General features: G+C 46.1%; 1 protein-coding gene and 1 pseudogene across 1 annotated transcript; both read left to right on the top strand.

Moving 5' to 3' along the window:
- Positions 1 to 546: 546 nt before the first annotated feature.
- LOC145393908 (5S ribosomal RNA) lies at positions 547 to 665 on the top strand (annotated as a pseudogene).
- Positions 666 to 14,587: 13,922 nt separating this feature from the next.
- On the top strand, positions 14,588 to 15,066 carry LOC145393718 (uncharacterized). Its single transcript, XM_080267764.1, has 2 exons — positions 14,588 to 14,689; positions 14,734 to 15,066. Exons 1-2 carry the CDS (start codon positions 14,588 to 14,590, stop codon positions 15,064 to 15,066), a joined length of 435 nt encoding a protein of 144 aa, XP_080123890.1.
- Positions 15,067 to 18,719: the final 3,653 nt, after the last annotated feature.

Consider the following 18,719-nt stretch of genomic DNA (forward strand, 5'->3'; position numbering starts at 1 on the left):
TGCACTATGAGTTATGATTGTTTAACACTGCACATACAGCTCTTGATTGCACCACGCCAGTTTGAACTGCCAGTTTCAACTGCCAGTTTACACTCTGTACTTAATCTTTGCACTCTGAACTCTAATTTCATAACACTGCACAATGATGTAAATTCCCATGTGGTCTAGTGGCAAGGTATTGCAGTTTATTCACTGTTTATTCACAAAAACGAACACATGTGGCATCCATTGAATGAGCGTCTAGTCAGGATGGTAGTTTGATGGTAACTGGGGAGGCCGGGAGGGATGGGGGAAGCAAGCAGCAAGGGTAAACACAGTTGGTCGGTGCTGCGTGCCAATTACAAAATACGATTGATTTTTTTTTTTTTTTTTTTTTTTATTATTTATTTTTTTTTAAGACCTGGGCCCAAAATGTCCGCTAAGTGGGGAGTCCGGATAGTGGGCGTCCAGACAGTACAGGAATTACTGCATACATATATATATATATATATATATATATATATATATATATAGATATATATATATACAGTATATATATATATATATATATATATATATATATCGTTGAGTACACCGCTTCCCGTCCGATCAGCGAAGTTAAGCAACGTTGGGTCTGGTTAGTACTTGGATGGGTGACCGCCTGGGAACACCAGATGCTGTTGGCATAACGTTCTCCCTACGTGTCAAGTGGGGTTGGTGGAGGATTAGTGCCCCTCCCTGTAAAACAATGAACTCTAAGCCCTTGACCACCCCGTTTGGGATACATGGCGTCTGGCAATGAATGAAAATGAATATATATATATATATATGAAGTAAAAACTCACTGTAACTGACTAATTAGGACCCAAGCCACTCCGAAAAAAGCGAAATTCCAGTAAAAGCGACATCCAGACTTCCCCCTGCTATCCCGGACTTTTTCTGATATATCAGACATTACGAGTAATCCAGATCACACCAACAGTTTTTAAACTGTATTCACTACCACTGCAGTACCGTACTGTACAGTATTATACACTGACTACAATAATCAAATGGTATAATATATATAATAATACTGTACTATACACTGATAAACATGACTTTTATTTACCTCATTGTGGTGAACATAGCTGAAGTGGTCTGGCAGTCTGGAATGCTTTTGGCTTTATCGGACTTTTTCCAACATATAAGAATTTAGTCCGGTAGCTCTTGATTCTGATGAAAGCAAATACTGGTCTATTATGTCCGTTACATCAAGGTTTTACTGTATATACTATATATATGTTACAGGGAGTTTGGAAAATCCCTGTACTGTACTGTTGTTTGCAGATGATACCGTGTTGTTAAGTGAAGATGAAGGGAAGCTGCAGGGCTTGGTGAATGAGTTTGGGAGAGTGTGTAAGAAATGGAATCTAAAGGTGAACGTAGAGAAGAGTAAAGTTATGGTCTTCGAGAGAAGTGAAGTCAGTGAATGTACAGTGAGGCTGGATGAGGAGGAAATGGAAAATGTGAGTGCGTTTAAGTACTTGGGTAGTGTGATGAGTAAGGATGGAAGTTTAGAAGGTGAAGTGCTTGAAAGGGTACAACAAGGAAGAAAGGTTGCTGGGTCCTTGAAGGCACTGATAAGAAACAGGGAAGTGAGCATGGACGTGAAAAAGTCACTACATGACAGTATTGTGATACCAACTCTAATGTATGGAAATAAAGCTTGGACCTTGTTGGAGGGACATAAGAGTGAGAGCAGTGGAAATAAGTTATTTGAGAGGAGCATGTGGAGTCACATTGAGAGACAGAACTGACAAATGAGGAAGTGAAGGACTGCTGTGGTGTGAATGTGGATGTGATAGGAAGCGTTAGGAGAAACAAACTGAGGTAGTTTGGCCATGTGGAGAGGATGGAGAGTGAAAGACTGATGAGGAGAGTTTATGTGAGTGAGGTGGAGAGGGGAGAGGGAGGGGGAGGCCGAGGATGAGATGGAGGGATGGAGTGGAAATGTATATGAGAGAGGGGAGTGTGAGCTAGGAACAGGGCAGTGAAATGGTGGGGGACAGGGCAATGTGGAGGTGATTTGTTTGTGGCCACCTCTTACAGGATTAAGGCATCTGGCAAAATATATATATATAGATAGACAGATAGATATACTATATACAGTAATCACTCCAATATCCGGATCAATAGAGCCATCGGTAGGTTCGGATATTGGTTTTGTCCGGATATTGGGCCCCAGCTTATGGACTTGTACTTACGGACCCTAACACAGAGAAACACCTATACAACTCCCTCCGGACATGCATAGCACCTATTTAACACCCAAATCACACCAATAAGGCACATAAATGACTGAAATAAATGCAATAGACACATAAAATGTGGGTTTAGAAGTATGTTCATACATTAATAAACATTCTGGTACTTATGGACTCTAACCGAACCTAACCTAACCGAACCTAACCGAACTCTGAAAAACCCATTCCTACTGCACATGCATGAGGTAAGTTTAGTATGGAAAGAAGTACAGTATGACACTTTCTGGTAAGTATAGTATGGGAAAAATACAATATGAAACATTCTGGTAAATATAGTATGGAAAATAGTACAACATGAAACATTTTGGCTACTTACAGCAAGTCCCTGGCCACCTCGATGAATAACCGCCTCCTCTCGGACTCTGACAGTAAGAACGATTTCCTGAAGCACTTGCACTACACTCTTCCTGAAGTCTTGCACTGAACTTAGTCACTAACACACAGAAGTCCGTTCTTTTCACAGTGTTCACTTTAGTCCAAATAATGTTCCATTAAATTTAAGTGTTGCACATTAACTTTTCCCAAGTTTTTTTAAGTTTCCAAAGCCAAAACAAAGAAGGTTAGTTACGTTAAATTTCTTTTCTACTTAGTCTTTTCTCCCAACTTGAAAACCTTAACACAACACACCGTTTTTTTCACTGCACAACACTCAAAATTCCCGTGTGGTCTAGTGGAGAAGTTCTTGCTGTTTATTCACTGTCAGAGCCCGAGAGTATCACTGGCAGGCGTCCAAGGGGTGCATCGGTGGGTAGTGGTGATGGCGTACCGACTACAGAAGACTCTGAAGACAGCCGCAAACTCACGTCGAGCGGTGACTCCACTGTAGCTGATGTGCTGGGCTGTGGCTCGGAGCATGAGGGCCTGTCTTGGGGAGGCAACGGAGTGGAACCAGGGCTTGGCACAGCGGGGGTCACGGGCCTGAAAAACTGTCAATCGTTGACTGACGCAAGGACCGACGATTCTGGCGATTGATGATGCGCTGCCGGAAAGCACGCACTTCCTCCACGAGTCCCAAGGGCCCCATCTCCCTGTCGCAGTCCGGGTGTTCCAGGTAGTCTAGGACGAACTCTAGATGTTCCCGGAGTGCGCTCAGCTTGGGGATGGCTGGAGTAGTGTCCTGCTGGGCGGAGTCTGCATCATCATCGCCTTCGTCGTCGGAATCTTCAAGTTCGGGACTGACACCAGCAACCGAAGACGCGATCTCGATATCAGACAACGTCTGATACCCAGGATCGCCTTCGTCGTCGTCCAACCACTCACGAACATCGTCCACATCAACATCGTCGCCGTGCGTACGCAGCCGTGCATGGAAGTCATCCACGTCAAACCCTAGGAAATCGTACTCCACATCTGTTCCGAGAAGCAGACGAGACCAACCATTTTCAAGAGTTTTCACAGGGACTTCCTTCCATGCACTAGCCCAGTTGTACAGCGCAGACTTGATGTTGTAGCGGCGAAGGTTTTCCAAAGTCCGCTTGCCTCGAGTGTCACGTCCTTCCCTGCGCTCGTCCTCGTCCTCGAGAACCACCATCACCTCGTCCAGGAACTTCCGACGGTACAGGCGCTTTGTTGCCACGATCACTCCTTGGTCCATTGGTTGAATGAGAGCAGTCGTATTAGGTGGCAGAAACATGCACCTAATACGGCCATTCTCAGCAACCAAGTCCTTGTCGCACGGGTGGGCAGGTGCATTGTCGAGGAGAAGGAGAGCCTTTACCTGGTCGCGAGGAATTCCCAGTGTCTTCGTCTGGTAATGTATGACCTCCTTGACGAAGTGATGGTGAAACCAGTCTTTGAAAATCACAGCTGTGAACCATGCTTTCAAAGAATGGTACCATACGACAGGAAGGACATCCATCACCCCACGAAGGCACCGAGGCTGCTTTGCACGGCCAACAATAACGGGCTTAAGCCGGTGCATGCCGTTAGCATTGGCACAACACAAAGCAGATATCCGTTCCTTAGAAAGCTTGCGGCCAGGTACACGCTTCTCCGTCTCATCGGCGAGAGTGTTCGTTGGCACCGAGCGATAGAATAGGCCAGTTTCGTCAGCGTTATAGACTTGACCGAGAGTGAGGCCCTCCCTGTCGATCAAGCCTTTCACCTTGTGCCGAAACTCGTCCACTCCATCCTCGTTAGCGTCCAATGCTTCGCCATGTGCTTTACGGTTAGTAAGGCCATGTCGCAACTTGAACGCGAAGAGCCAACCCTCGGATGCCTTGAAGTCTAGGGCGTCGTGAAGCCTTGCAAACTTCTCAGCAGCAGCCTTCAGCTCCGTTCCACGTACCATCACACCAGCTGCACGTTGCTGTCGATACCAAATCAACGTGGAGCGGTCGATCTCTGCATACTTGGGAGTAAACATAACCTTCCTCTCCACGTTGCGTTTGCTTCTCGACGAGAAGTCAGCCGTGTACTGCATGAGCTTGTCTCGGGAACGCTTGATATCAAACAAAGTCGACCGGGCCAGGTTGAACTCGCGGAGAATGCGAGAGGAAGACCAACCCGCATCAACCTTCTCCAATATCTCCCGTTTCTTCTCCAGAGTCAACACCACTCTCTTCCTTTTCTCAGGAGGCGGGGCCATCATCACACACACTAAGAGTAGGGCAGAGAGCAGCAGGAGGCCTTGCAGCAAGTACGGCACCACCACAAAAGCGAGCACGTGGGCAGCCATGACGAACAGCGCAGGTCCAGTCGCGGTGAGAGACAGGCGGGAAGTGGGGATGATGCAGCGGCGCTCTATCGGACGTCGGAGGAATGACGAACCAAAACAATGCTCTCACGCGGCGCGCGCGGCAAGTTCAAATTACGGACGGCAAAAAATCGGTTTTTTTTCCAATTTTTTTGGATTTTCGGACCATTTTGGGAATGTTTGATCCCAGGACGATAAGGTTCGGTTAGTGGGGATGTTCGGTTATTGGGCGTCCGGATATTAGAGTGATTACTGTATATATATATCTATCTATTGCCAGATGCCTCAATCCCGTTTGGGGTGGCCACAAACAAATCGCCTCCACGTCGCCCTGTCCCCTGCCATTTCACTGCCCTGCTCCCAACTCACACCCCCCCTCTCTCATATACCTCTCCACCCCATCCCTCCATCTCATCCTCGGCCTCCCCCTCCTTCTCCCTCCCTCCACCTCACTCACATACACTCTCTTCGTCAGTCTTTCACCTTCCATCCTCTCCACATGGCCAAACCACCTCAGTGTGTTCCTCATAACGCTTCCTATCACGTCCACATCCACACCACAACGCTCCTTTATATCCTCATTCGTCAGCCTGTCTCTCCATGTGACCCCACAGGCTCCTTTTAAATAACTCATTTCCACTGCTCTCACTCTTGACTTGTGTCCTTCCAACAACGTCCAAGCTTCACTTCCATACGTTAGAGTTGGTATCACAATACTGTCATGTAGTAACTTTTTCACTTCCATGCTCACTTCCCTATTTCTTATCACTGCTTTCAAGGAACCAGCAACCTTTCTTCCCTGCTGTACTCTTTCAAGCACTTCACCCTCCAAACCTCCATCCTTACTCATCACACTACCCAAGTACTTAAACATACTCACATTTTCCAATTCCTCACCATCCAACCTTGCTGTACATTCACTGACTTCATCTCTCTCAAATACCATCACTTTACTCTTCCCTACATTCACCTTTAGATTCCGTTTCTTACTCACTCTCCCAAACTCATCCACCAAGCCTTGCAGCTCCCCCTTCGTCTTCACTCAACAACACAGTATCATCTGCAAACAACAGTACAGGGAGTTTCCAAATACTATCCTCTCTCACCAGGGCCACTCCAACATCCACTATCCTACCTTGTACCTCTTTTATTACCCCATCCATGTACAGATTGAACAACCATGGAGACATGACACATCCCTGTTTCAACCGAACCTTCAAAGAGAAAAATTCATTTAGTTCACCATCCACATGCACTGCAGCCTTAGCCCCATCATACATACTCTTCACAGCATTCAGCAACTTCCCATCAATGCCATATATTCTTAATACTTTCCACAATCCTAGTCTATCCACCCTGTCATATGCTTTCTCCAAATCCATGAAAGCCGCATACAACTTCTTTCCCTTCTCTAGGAACTTTTCCACTAAAGATCTAAGAATGAATATCTGATCTACACAACCTCTTCCCTTCCTAAAGCCTCCCTGTTCTTCTCCAACTAACTCCTCTGTTCTTTCTCTAACTCTGTCAATAAATATTCTACCATACACTTTTCCTATTATACTAAGAGGACAAATGCCCCTATGATTACCACACACTTCTTTTTCCCCTTTTCCTTTGTACAAGGGAATAATTATACCTGACTTCCAATCCTCCGGGACTCTACCTTCCTCCCAGACCAATCTGCACATCTTCCACATCCATTCTACTGCTATCTCTCCCCCATGCTTCAGCATTTCACCACACACTCCATCAATTCCTGGGGCTTTCCCCAATTTAACTTTCTTCATTGCTTTCACAACTTCTATCCTACTGATTTCTTCCTGTCTTCTCACCTCCCTCCTTCTCCCAGCCATTCCCTAGCCACTTATACTCACATTACTTCCATCCTGTATGTTCAACAATTCCTTAAAGTGTTCTCTCCATCTGCTCACTTTTTCTCCCTTCTCCACTAGTAGTCTACCATTTTTATCTCTCACTCCCCTGCTAACCTCACTTCCACCCTGTATTACTCTCTTCACCTCTTTCCAGAACATATTCTTACAGTCCCTCCACTTTAAACTCAAATTCCTTCCAAATTCCTCATCCACTCTCTTCTTACTCTCTCTTACTAATCTTTTCACCTCTCTCTTTCTACAGATAACTCTCTCTTCCGCCTCTCAACTTCTTCCATGCCCATATTTCTCATCCATTCATTGTATCCTTTCTTTTTTTGTGCCATAGCTTGCCTCACCTCTTCAGTCCACCACGCTGTTCCTTGTACCCCCCTCCGTCTTGTCTTCCTCCCACACACCACATCACATGCTGCACATACTGTATTTCTTCTGTAAATATCCTGCACACACCTTCCATGTCTCCCATCTGCTCCAATTCATATTTGCCCAATCGTTCCTCCACTTCTCTCTTATACTTTGCCATTTTCTCATCCTCTTGTAACCTTTCCAATCTCCTTGCAACTACTCCTTCCTCTCGTCTTTCCCTTCTTCTATTTCTCCATCTTACTTGGATCCTAATTCTGGCCACCACCAAGTAGTGGTCAGAAAGTCCACTGTGTATATATATATATATATATATATATATATAAAATGATCTTGACCAAGCTATTCAATAAGATATGGGTGACGGGGTTACTACTATCAGTTTGGAAGAATGGTGTAATTGTTAAAGTTCCGAAGAAGGGAGACCTGAGTGAAAGTGGTAATTGGAGGGGAATCTCTTTGTCACCGATAGCTTTGAAAGTTTTCAGTAGAGTGTTGTTAAATAGGTTGGAGCCGGTGGTTGAGGGTATTCTGAGGGATGAACAGGCTGGTTTTAGAAAGGGACGTGGTTGCAATGATCAGATCTTTATAGTTAGGCATTTGATGCAACAAGTTAATGAAATGAGAGTACCATTAAGTCTTTGTTTTGTTGATTTTGAAAAGGCTTTTGATAGTGTTTCGAGAGGGACCATGGGGAAGATCATGAGACATTATGGAATACCAGAGAAGTTTGTGAGGGTCATTATGAACATGCATGAGGACACATTTTGTAAAGTGATGGTTGATGGTTGTCTGAGTGATTCGTTTGAAGTCAAGTCCGGAGTAATTCAAGGTGGTGTTCTATCGCCTTTACTATTTATATTGGTCATTGATTACATTATGAAACGCGTTGGAACAGAAACCGGTGCAGGTATACTTTGGGGAGAGAACAGGAAACTTTTGGATTTAGATTATGCAGATGATATAGTTTTGATTTGTGATGGACCAGAAGAGATGCAGAGAGTGTTGGACTGTTTGGTGAGTGAAGGTCGCAAGGTGGGTTTGGTTATTAATTGTGGAAAAACTGAAATAATCAATATGAATATGGAAAATGCACAGGAATGTGTAATTGGAGGTATGGTTGTAAAGCAAGTTGATAGGTTTAAATATTTAGGTACTTATTTAGCCAAGGATGGTTCTTTGAACTTTGAATTCGAGGAAAGGTTAAAGAAGGCTAATCAGGCAATGGGAATGCTTAAAAATATTTGGAATAATAAAAATTTTTCTGTGCATACAAAAATCAAACTTTATAAGGTAATGGTTAGGAGTATCTTAATTTATGGACACGAGTCTTGGTACAGCACAGTGACTATGGAAAATAAATTCTTGGTGTTTGAAAACAAAGCACTTAGAAGAATATTAGGAGTTAAGTGGTGGGAAAGGATACCAAATAGTAGAATTAGAGAAATAACGGGAGTGCAGCCGGTCGATGAATATGTTAGGTTCTCACGATGGAAGTGGCTAGGACATGTGTATAGGAGACAGGGAATAGTACGAGGTACACCAGGGTGGGTGGCACTTGGTAGGAGAGGTAGAGGAAGGCCAAAAGAGACGTGGGTGAGGACAATGAGACGGGAAGTTGGAGATGAGTGTTGGGGAGATCTTGAGGAGTTAGCACAAGATAGGATGTGGTGGTGTGAGTTCATCGAGGCCCTATGCATCCCCGAGGGTGCCACAGGAAATGATTGATTGATTGATATATATATATATACACAGTATATCTATCTATCTATATCTATCTATCTATCTATCTATCTATCTACATATATATATATATTAAACATATACACAAGGATACACATACAACCCATACCCTGATATCTGGCAGTGTTGTGTACTAGTGGGAGTGGTCGGTCGGCGAGCATGTCAGATATTGAAGCAATTTTCCCCTTAAGATACTGAAGAAAAGCCAGAGATGCATTCCAGACCCAAACCCAACTCTCATATACCATAATCAATAGAGACTGACACAGAAACACGATAGCTAATGTTACTATCCTCATAAACAATACAGTTGCTAAAAAATGGCACATCAAACATCACATGCAGGAAGGTAGGCTGGTGGGACGTGCGGTGTTCAATACCACTTCAGGGCAACTAAACAGCCAGGCAGGCTGCTGGCAGTGTGCCAGGTGGTGGTGGGGGGATGCTGGGCAATGAGGAGGGAGACCAGTGGGGGAGGACAGGGAAGGAGGGAAGAGAGCCAAACATCCCCAGTCTTACTCGTTCACTCACTCACTCACCACTGTCATTCACTCTCACACTCTTTCACTCACTTATTCACCACTATCACACACATACACACCCACACCCACACACACACACACACACACACACACACACACACACATGGGAGGCAAGCAGGGGTGAGAGTGAGTGGGGGAATGGAAAGGGAGGCAACTAGGGATGGGGAAAGGGAGGGGGGACAGGGAGGGAGAAATGCCTGGCAGTGCTGAGTGTGGTGGGGGATGGAGGAGGGACAGGGTGGGGGTGAAGAGGGGATGGAGGGAGAAAGGGAGGACAGGGAGAGCCTTATTTCAAATCTTGGGAGAGGTGAGGTGTCGGACTGGAGAGATGGGGTGTCGGACTAGCGAGGCGACGGACATTTTGTTCGGATTGTGGGAATGTTCCCCTATTTCTTGTGTTCGGTCTAGCAAAGCACCAGTTATCACTGTGCTGGATAACGGGGTATGTGTGTGTTCTTACTTAATTGTTCTTACCTAATTGTATCTTTACAGGAATGAGTCAAGCTCGTACTGTCCTGTGTCTTAAACCATATTTATTGTACATATCCTTAAATTTGTGAATTGTTTTGGCACACACTATTTCATTCGGTAGTGCATTCCATTGATCAATTGCTCTGTTTGGGAAACTGAATTTCCTTACGTCTTTATCACCTCTCTTCTTATGCAGTTTTTTGCAGTGTCCTCTTGCTGATGCTTCTCCATAAGTTAAGTAATCATTTATGTCTATTTTCTCCTTCCCTGATATGCACTTATATAGCATTACCATGTCACCTCTTTTCCTTCTCTCCTGTAGTGTTGTGTGTGTGTGTGTGTGTGTGTGTGTGTGTGTGTGTGTGTGTGTGAATTTGATTTTTTTTCTGGCGCCCCCCACTATATTAACATTGGTAAATGTGGCCTGAAGCCTACAAAAATTTGGGGACCACTGGATTACGGTATAGCCTACTCCCCTGTAAACTTTTCCTTTGGTTACAAGACATTTCTTGTTTAACACTGACTATTCCCTTCCCTTTCAGAGTAAAAAGTACACATAATGGTGCAGGGTGCAATGAGCTGGAGCAACAAGAATGAGGAAGTGATGGCAGAGGTGATGGTGGGCCATACTCATGCTACATGGATGCACATCTACTCCAACCCAGTACCCCCCAAGCGACATCATTTTATGGATGATTTACATGCAGTGACAAACTTCTTTGAGGTAAGTCTTCTTAACAGCTTGTTCTGATTGCACTCACATCTGATAATTAAATATTGCAAATCACAGTTAGGAAATTGAAGTCTTGTAATGCTTTTGCCATAATTCCAACTAATAAAAAAAATTAAGAGTTCACTGTAAAACTTTACGAACTGGATATTGTTTGGCACTCGAGGTACTTTGTTTTAATCCAGTTTAAAACAGTCATGTATCTGTTGCCAACTGAGGCAGAAGGTGAAGCCGAACCACGGTATGTATAATAAATAATAAAAAGCCTCCCCATCAGAGTGTAAGCATCTGAAATGCAGTAGACCCTTGTTTTGTGTGTCCTTTGCACATAACGCAATATACATAGCACTGTCAACATTACCTTTACCTGTTTTGCACTGTGACCAACACATCTTGCACAGCATAATGGCAGACTTACCTAAAATTTTTCTTACCATCATTCAAGATACCGGCCTTTGATGAATCTGGAAGGTAAGAGTGAAGGTGGAGGAAAGTAAGGGTGAGAGTGGATGGTGGGGTTGAAGGTGAAGGAAGGAAAAGGTGTGTGTCAGAGTTTGAACTCCCGGGGGAAGTTTCCCGCCACCACCTGTGCCTGGGGCTTAGTGGGCAGTCTGACTCAGTCTGCCCTAGAGAGAGGATGTGCCCTTGCCTGTACCTGTTAGAATAAATCTCAAGTTGGCCTCGCTGTTTCCATCTCCCTCCTGGTTCTCACCCTAACATAGCGCAGTGGAGTTCTACAGGTGACCCAGGGGCAGCACCGCCAGTGCTCGAGCAGATGAACCCAGAGTCAAAAGACTGGTTCCGCCACATGGTGCCAGGAGACCAAGTACGCAGCAATATGTACAATGTGCCACCACCCCTGCTACAACCTCCAGGAATGGGGATAGACTATCAGCCAGTGTAACCAACCCTGCACGCAGAGGCACAAGCCCAGTGGCGAGTGCTGGCACCACCTGCGGCTCCTGGTAAGGCTACTATGAGAAAATCGCCAGCCCAGTTTGAGGCGTGGGCCTGCGGCGTGAGTGCTACAGCGGTGGTTGCTGGTAGTTCCCACCCTTGGTCGTGGGTTACATGAGATTGCTGTGTGATCCTGAAATGCACCAATGTGTAGACGCACAGGTGGCCAAGCACAGATTTGAGGCCATGTGCACGGAGGAGGCCGTCAGCATGGTAAGTAGCGTGGTGGTGGGCCCCAGGTGCTCTGTGGGAGCATGGTCAGATTTCATCACATACATGCTGGAGCCCAGTGATAGTGTGTGTTCATGTTTGGTAAAATGTTGAGCCAAGGCAGTAGAGTGTGATTTTAAGTGCCCCCAGTGTTCCATAAATTTCGACAATTTCATGCTATCGAAAAAGCTTGTGATGGGGCTGCACAACCTCAGTATGAAAACAGAAGTGCTGCAGTGACTTTCAGTGTTGCAATCTGTGGAAGAAATCACAAACACCTGTGAAGTGTTCAAATTGGCGGAGAAAACAGGAGGAACGCACAGCCATGGTGGTGTGGTAGTTGCTTCAGTGAGTGACAAGAAGGAAACAGAAGCAGCTGGTTCCACTCAAGTGTGGAAGGCAGATGCAGGGCCAACCCAGCCTCATGCCCCTTCCCCACAAGCAAAGGGCTGCTGGAAGTGTGGCGGCAGCAAGTGCAACGGGGAGCACTGGTGCCCTGCTGGCAAGGCCACCTACCGCAGATATGGGAGAGTCAGCCACTCCCAGCAAGTGTGTAGGTCAGTGAAGTAGCCCAGCCCTGCCAAGACCACTGGCAGCATCACGGTGGCCAGTGCTGAGACATCAGCATGCCTCAAGCTGGAAGTGAAGTGTGACGACCCACCCACATCATGCGAGGTGACGGAGGTAGCCGACATGGGCCCACAGGTATGCATAGCGGGACGCCACCTCATGCGGGGCCTCGGGATGACCCCGCAAAGTCTACAGAGACCTACCATGAATATTAATCACCTCATGGTGGGAGCATATGCATTGTGGGATGAGAGGAATGCAGCTTCATTGTGAACGGAAAGTCTGCTAAGGCGAACCTGTACTTTCCTGATGGGGTGCAGCAGCTGTATATGTCACTGCAGATGTGCAAAGCGCTGGGTGTGGAGCCATATGACATCCCCAGTATGCCTGCTACTGTAGGGACTGTTGAACAGGTGGAAGAGCCCCCAGTCCCCACCCGACCTGATACTCCCCCATACGTCCTGACGGAAGAAAATGTGAACCTGTTGGAAAAGTGGTTCCTGGAGCACTTCAGGTTCACAACATTCACAGTGAAATGCGCCCCCCTGCCAGAGATGAAGGGGCCGACCCACCACATCCACCTGCATCCCTGTTTAAAGCCCTACGTGGTGCACATGCCAGCATCTGTCCCCACCACTTCTAAGATGAAGTTTGTCAGCAGTTGGAAGAGGACATAAGGAAGGGTATCATTGAACCCGTATCAGCTGGAGAACCCAAGGAGTGGCATTCTTGTGTGGTGGTGGTCCCGAAGAAGGATGGGCTGCTGTGCAGAACAATGGACTATCAGCAACTCAACCAGGCAAGCCAGCAGGAGACCCACCACACCCACCTCCTATTCGACGCAATCACCAGCATGCCAAAGCACACGTTCAAAACAGTAGTGGACACTTATTCGGGGTTTCACTAGACTACTCTGGAAGAGGAGAGCAAGAAGCTAACCACCTTCATCACCCCATGGGACTGATTCCACTACCGGTGCACACCCATGGGCCACTGTGCAGGGCAGGACGCTTTTACCAAGCATTCCGATGACGCAACAGCAGAGATCCCCAGGAAACTGGAATGTGTCAACTACATGCTCCTGCACGACCGTAGTGTTACTGATGCTTTCTGGCACACACACCAATTCCTGCGTATGTGTGCAGAAAATGGAATCATGCTCCGCTCAGACAAATTCCACTTCTGCAGGAGAAGCATGAGTTTCGCAGGTTATCAGCTTGGCTGGGAGGAGTATCAGCCTAACCAGGACTTGCTAAACAGTATAACCAATACTCAGATGCCGCCACTCCCCTCCCTCACATATATACTGTATATATATATATATATATATATATACAGTATATGATCGTGGTTCAGGCTGGTGAACCAGATGGCGCCATTCCTTGCTGTTGCACCACTCATGGAGCCCTTCAGAGAATTATTGAAAAAATCATCAGGGAAAGTGGTGTACTGGGACAGCCAACTCCAGTCCATCTTCGAGTCAATAAAGGAGGCTATAGGCAAGCTTGTGGCAGAGGGCCTCCAGTATTACATCACAACACAGCCCACAGCAGTGTTCACCGACTTCAGAAGGCTTGACATCGGTTTCATGGTCATGCAGCAATACTGCCAGTGTGTCTCAAGAGGCTCCCCTGTGTTGCAGGGGGGAAATTGGCCCTGTGCAGCAGCTGCCATCTAACAGCGGCCGAGAAGAACTTATCAACATTGGAGGGGGAGGCCCTTGCCATTGCATGGTGCCTGAAAAAGGTGCCCCTGTTCCTGCTGGGATGTCCAGACCTCACTTTCGTCACAGACCATCATGCACTCACCAAGATCTTCAAGGACAAAGAGCTGAAATACATCAGCAACCCCCACAAACTCAACCTCAAGGAAAAGACATTGATGTACTCATTTTGCATAAAGTGCCTGAAGGGGGAGGCGAACCATGCAGCAGATGCACTCTCACGATACCCCCTGCTATGGGGCAGACCAGACAAGACAGACCTTTGGAGGACAAGGCTACATGTGCTGTGGTCACGGCAGCAATGGCCTGCACCCTAGAAGACAAAGAAAATGCCATCGTGGACCTCTGTCAAGTGGAGGAGAAAGCACACCAGGATTAGGAATACAGGCTCCTCCATGAGCGCATGAGCACTGGGGACCGGATTGACCGGAAGGACGAGGAGCCGATAGCACTGCGCTCATACTACAGGATGAGGAGGCACCTGTCATGCCAGGGGGACACTCATGTATGTCAGTGACGAGGGGCACCTGTGACTTGTAATTCCCACAGCCCATCGCTGCAGTCCTAGCCAACCTCCACGCAGGTCACCAGGGCAGGGACTCCATGCTCAGGCATGCCAGACAATGCATGTACTGGCCCAGCATAGATGCTGCGGTGGAGCAGAAGAGAAGGCACTGTCAAGTACGCGAAATCAATGCCCCATCACAACCCACAGAAAACTTGCTGCCCACACCCCCATCCAAGTACCCCTTCCAGCAAACAGTGGCTGACCTGTTCCAACTGGAGGGGGAAGAGTACCTGTACATCGCATATGCAGACAGGTTAACTGGCTGGCTGGAGGTGGAGCATCTGCCCAGGGCATTGCCAGCTCACGGCTCATAACAGCCTTTCATAAGTGGTTCAAAAGATTTGGTATCCTGGAGGTCCTGTTTTGTGATGGGAATACGAACCTCGTGAGTGGGGAAATGAGGACATTCTTATCCACATGGCTTGTGCAGCTGAGGGTGTCGTCAGCCCATTACCCACAGTCCAATGGCTGAGTGGAAGCCGCAGTCAAGTCCACCAAGAGGCCACTGAGGAACAACACCGGCCCAGGAGGCTCCCTGGACTCAGATGCAGCTGCCAGGGCCACTTTGCAATACTTCAACATCCTGCTACATGACATCAACGCGTCCCCAGCCCAGCTGCTGACGGATGTCGGCTGAGAGACTCTGTACCTGCTGCCAAAGAACACTACAGGATCAGCAGGCAATGGGCGGGGATGCTGAGAAGCAGGGAACAGGCCATGGCCCACACTGGGGATGCAGCGGCCACAAGATTCAACCAGACAGCACACAACCTTGCCTTTCTCAACCTAGGTCAGCAGGTGCACCTACAGAACCAGGAGATGGGGTGGTGAGACTGCGTAGGGGTTGTTGTTGACACACCAACTCCAAGGCAACACCTGGTGCAGCTGGACAGCAGTGGGTGAGCCTCCCTCAGGAATCGCCACCACCTACGTCCCTACAAGGAGACAGGGGAACAGACACCCACCATGCATGTTGAGGGTAGTCCCCAGCAGGAGGCTGACTGCAGGGGGGAGGCCCCTCAACCTCTCCCTCCCCTGGAGAGGCGCAGCGAGCTAGGCACGCCCCAAGACATCTAGAAAACTATGTACATATTGCAGTGTTTTGTACCCCTAGGCATGTTAAGGTGTTTTGTAATGTGTATAACCTTGTTGTGCTTGTACTTTGATACGGTACCAGAGCAATGGTTGCTCCAGCGCATGTAATTGAATTCCCTATTATTGTAGCAATTATGCCATTCTGAAGTATGCATATATGTGACATGTAAATTTGGCCAGCATTATGTCAAGTAACACCTAGTCTTGAGCTATGATGAGTGTCAGTATCTGCCCATTGTTTCGTTATTGCAGCGACCTCCTCCCCCTCGACCTGTGTGCTTTCTATCAATACTCCAGGAAGTGGGGAATTCACTGCAATGAAGAGGGGGCGTTGGAGTTTGAATATGCACGGGAAGTTTCCCCCCACTGCATGCACCTGGGGCTTGGTGAAGTTGGTGGCTGTGGCTAGTCTGACTCAGGCCACCCTAGAGAGAGGACATGCCCTCGCCTGTACCTATTACAGTAAATCTCAGGCAGGCCTCACTGTTTCCATCTCCCTCCTGGTTCTCACCCCAGCAGTGTGTGTGTGTGCAGGTGAAGATGATAAGCGTGAGAGGAAAGTACAGTAATGTAGGGATAAGGGTGAGGGTGTGGGTGAAGTACCGGTACACTAAGATAAGGGTAAATGTGTGGATGAGAGTGAGGACAGGTAGAGGTATGGGTGATATACAGCAAGTTTCATGGTATGAGAAAGGGTGACAGAGGGTGAAAGTAAAACAGAGTGACAAGACTACAGATTAATAATGATGATGCCAATAAGTGGGATTAGAGGTGAGGGTAGGAGAAACTATATGGGTGAGGATGATAGCAAAATTCAGGAAAGAATAACAGTGTGTATCGATGAGGGCAAAAGAAAAAGTGACGCTATGTAAGAGTAAGGAGATAGAAAAGAGTGAGGGTGGGATGAAGACCAAGGGTGACCAAAGTAGGCATGGAGGTAATAAGAGTGAGAATGGCAAATGTAAGTATGAAAAGTGCAACATTAACTTTTGAAAACAATAATAGCATGTAACAGAGAGAGAGAAAGAGAGAGAGAGAACCCTCTGACTGTTGCAATGTCTCTACTGAAAAAAATCAACTGGTCAGACTATATATAATTTGATTTTCATTTCTTTTGCCCCACAAATGCCCGGCAGTTTTCCTAGTGTTCAGTGACATTCACCAGAAAGGATGAGGGGGTGGGCGGTTCTGTGACCTTTCCTTAGGAAATACATATTTAAGATGCTTCATTATCGCCATTAAAATTATTTACTATGTCTTGTGGGAGCTGCTGTAAAAACCTCACATTTTCACCTAACCTAACTTAACAATTTAACCTAACTTACCACGATTCGGGTATGTTTTAGCAACTCTGCCATTAAATACGTCAGTGAGACAAAATGAACAGAAATCAATTGCTTACCACCATGAAAATAATCAGAAAAATACAGAAAACAGACTGGGGTATGGTCCTTCTGTTGCATTAAGTAAAAGTAATAGCAATTGAATTGGTAAGGTCATTCTGCATCTTAAAAGTAAAACGTACACTTACGTTTTAATCCAGCTAAGCAGATATATGTAGGTAATTTTAATGTCAAATTATGTCATCTGAATGTGATTTCGAAAGAAGAAAGGGGATTTGGGGAAACGTTTGCGTGTACAGTACTTCAAATCAGGTTCGTGTTGTAGCTTAGCAGAAATACAGGATTTTTGTAGATACGTCATAAGTTCAATACATTTTTAAGCAGATATATAAATTTTATAGCAGTGTCAAAAGATTTGACCAAATAATTCAATAAATATTACAAATTGGAGAGATAGAGCAAATTAAAACTTATTACAGAACCCGTACCTAAAATGCCATTCCAACCCGTTTCCATCACAAGGCGGCGATTCGAAGGGGTTGAGGAAATCACAATTATTCATAATGGTAAGTGAGTGTTAGATGTTTTGCTTTTATGAGGAGAAGTACGATGGTGTGAGAGTTGTGTGGAGGTGAAGGGAAGAATGAGAGGGAAAGAAGATAAGTGGTTTGGAATGGTGATGCAGGGACGAGGATGGCGAGGCAATTTTTTCTCTAGTACATTTTCAGATTTTGTAGTCATATGTTTTCATTTCTGTATTCTAAGACTAGGTAGTTTGGCGAAGATATCTTTCACTTCTAATCGGAATGTGTGTGTCTTATTCTGTTTTACAAGGAGAGTATGCTTTTACCCGTTTATCCGTTGGCGGGATTAGCCTACTCAAAAACTAAAGAGGTTTGGACCAAATTTGGTGGGTCGAGAGCCCATGCCCCAGGGAACATTCGATTAACTTATGGGACTGATCCTGATCGTATTACAGAGTCTGGATGCGGAAAACTGTTTTGTATGTGTGTGTGTGTGTGTGTGTGTGTGAGAAACCCTAATCAGTGATGAGAAAACCCAACCCAGTATGAAGAGCAGTTTGTAAATTATATTGCCCTTGTCTGACAGGTGTTCTCAACTGAGTGATCCCCTAGTTTCAGTAATGAAATGCAGTGGTATAGGAATGTTCTGTAGTTTGCCAAAAATGCATTTTATTACTGTACTGTATTATTTGTATGGTACAAAGTTATGTTAAAAGGGTTTAGTTTAGAGGTCTCTATATATTTGAAGGTTTTGCAGTTAAACAAGCAAGTGGATTAATCATGTTATTGAAATGTATGTTTCTTTTCATTCATTCATTCACTGCCAGACGCCATGTATCCCAGACAGGGTGGCCAAGGGCTTAGAGTTAATTGTTTTACAGGGAGGGGCACTAATCCTCCACCAACCCCACTTGACGTAGGGATGCCAACAGCATCTGGTGTTCCCAGGCGGTCACCCATCCAAGTACTAACCAGACCCAACGTTGCTTAATTTCAGTATAAATG

Source organism: Coenobita brevimanus, chromosome 25, assembly GCF_032717465.1.
Source record: "Coenobita brevimanus isolate Jiangsu-jjx chromosome 25, ASM3271746v2, whole genome shotgun sequence".
In the NCBI taxonomy this organism is placed as follows: Eukaryota; Metazoa; Arthropoda; class Malacostraca; order Decapoda; family Coenobitidae; genus Coenobita; species Coenobita brevimanus.

Bases quoted from the DNA above. Each gene is read 5' to 3' on its own strand.
- LOC145393718 (XM_080267764.1), top strand. From the start codon at position 14,588: ATGAGCACTGGGGACCGGATTGACCGGAAGGACGAGGAGCCGATAGCA. The intron at 14,690-14,733 runs GTATGTCAGTGA...TAATTCCCACAG, and splicing joins CATGCCAGGGGGACACTCAT to CCCATCGCTGCAGTCCTAGC.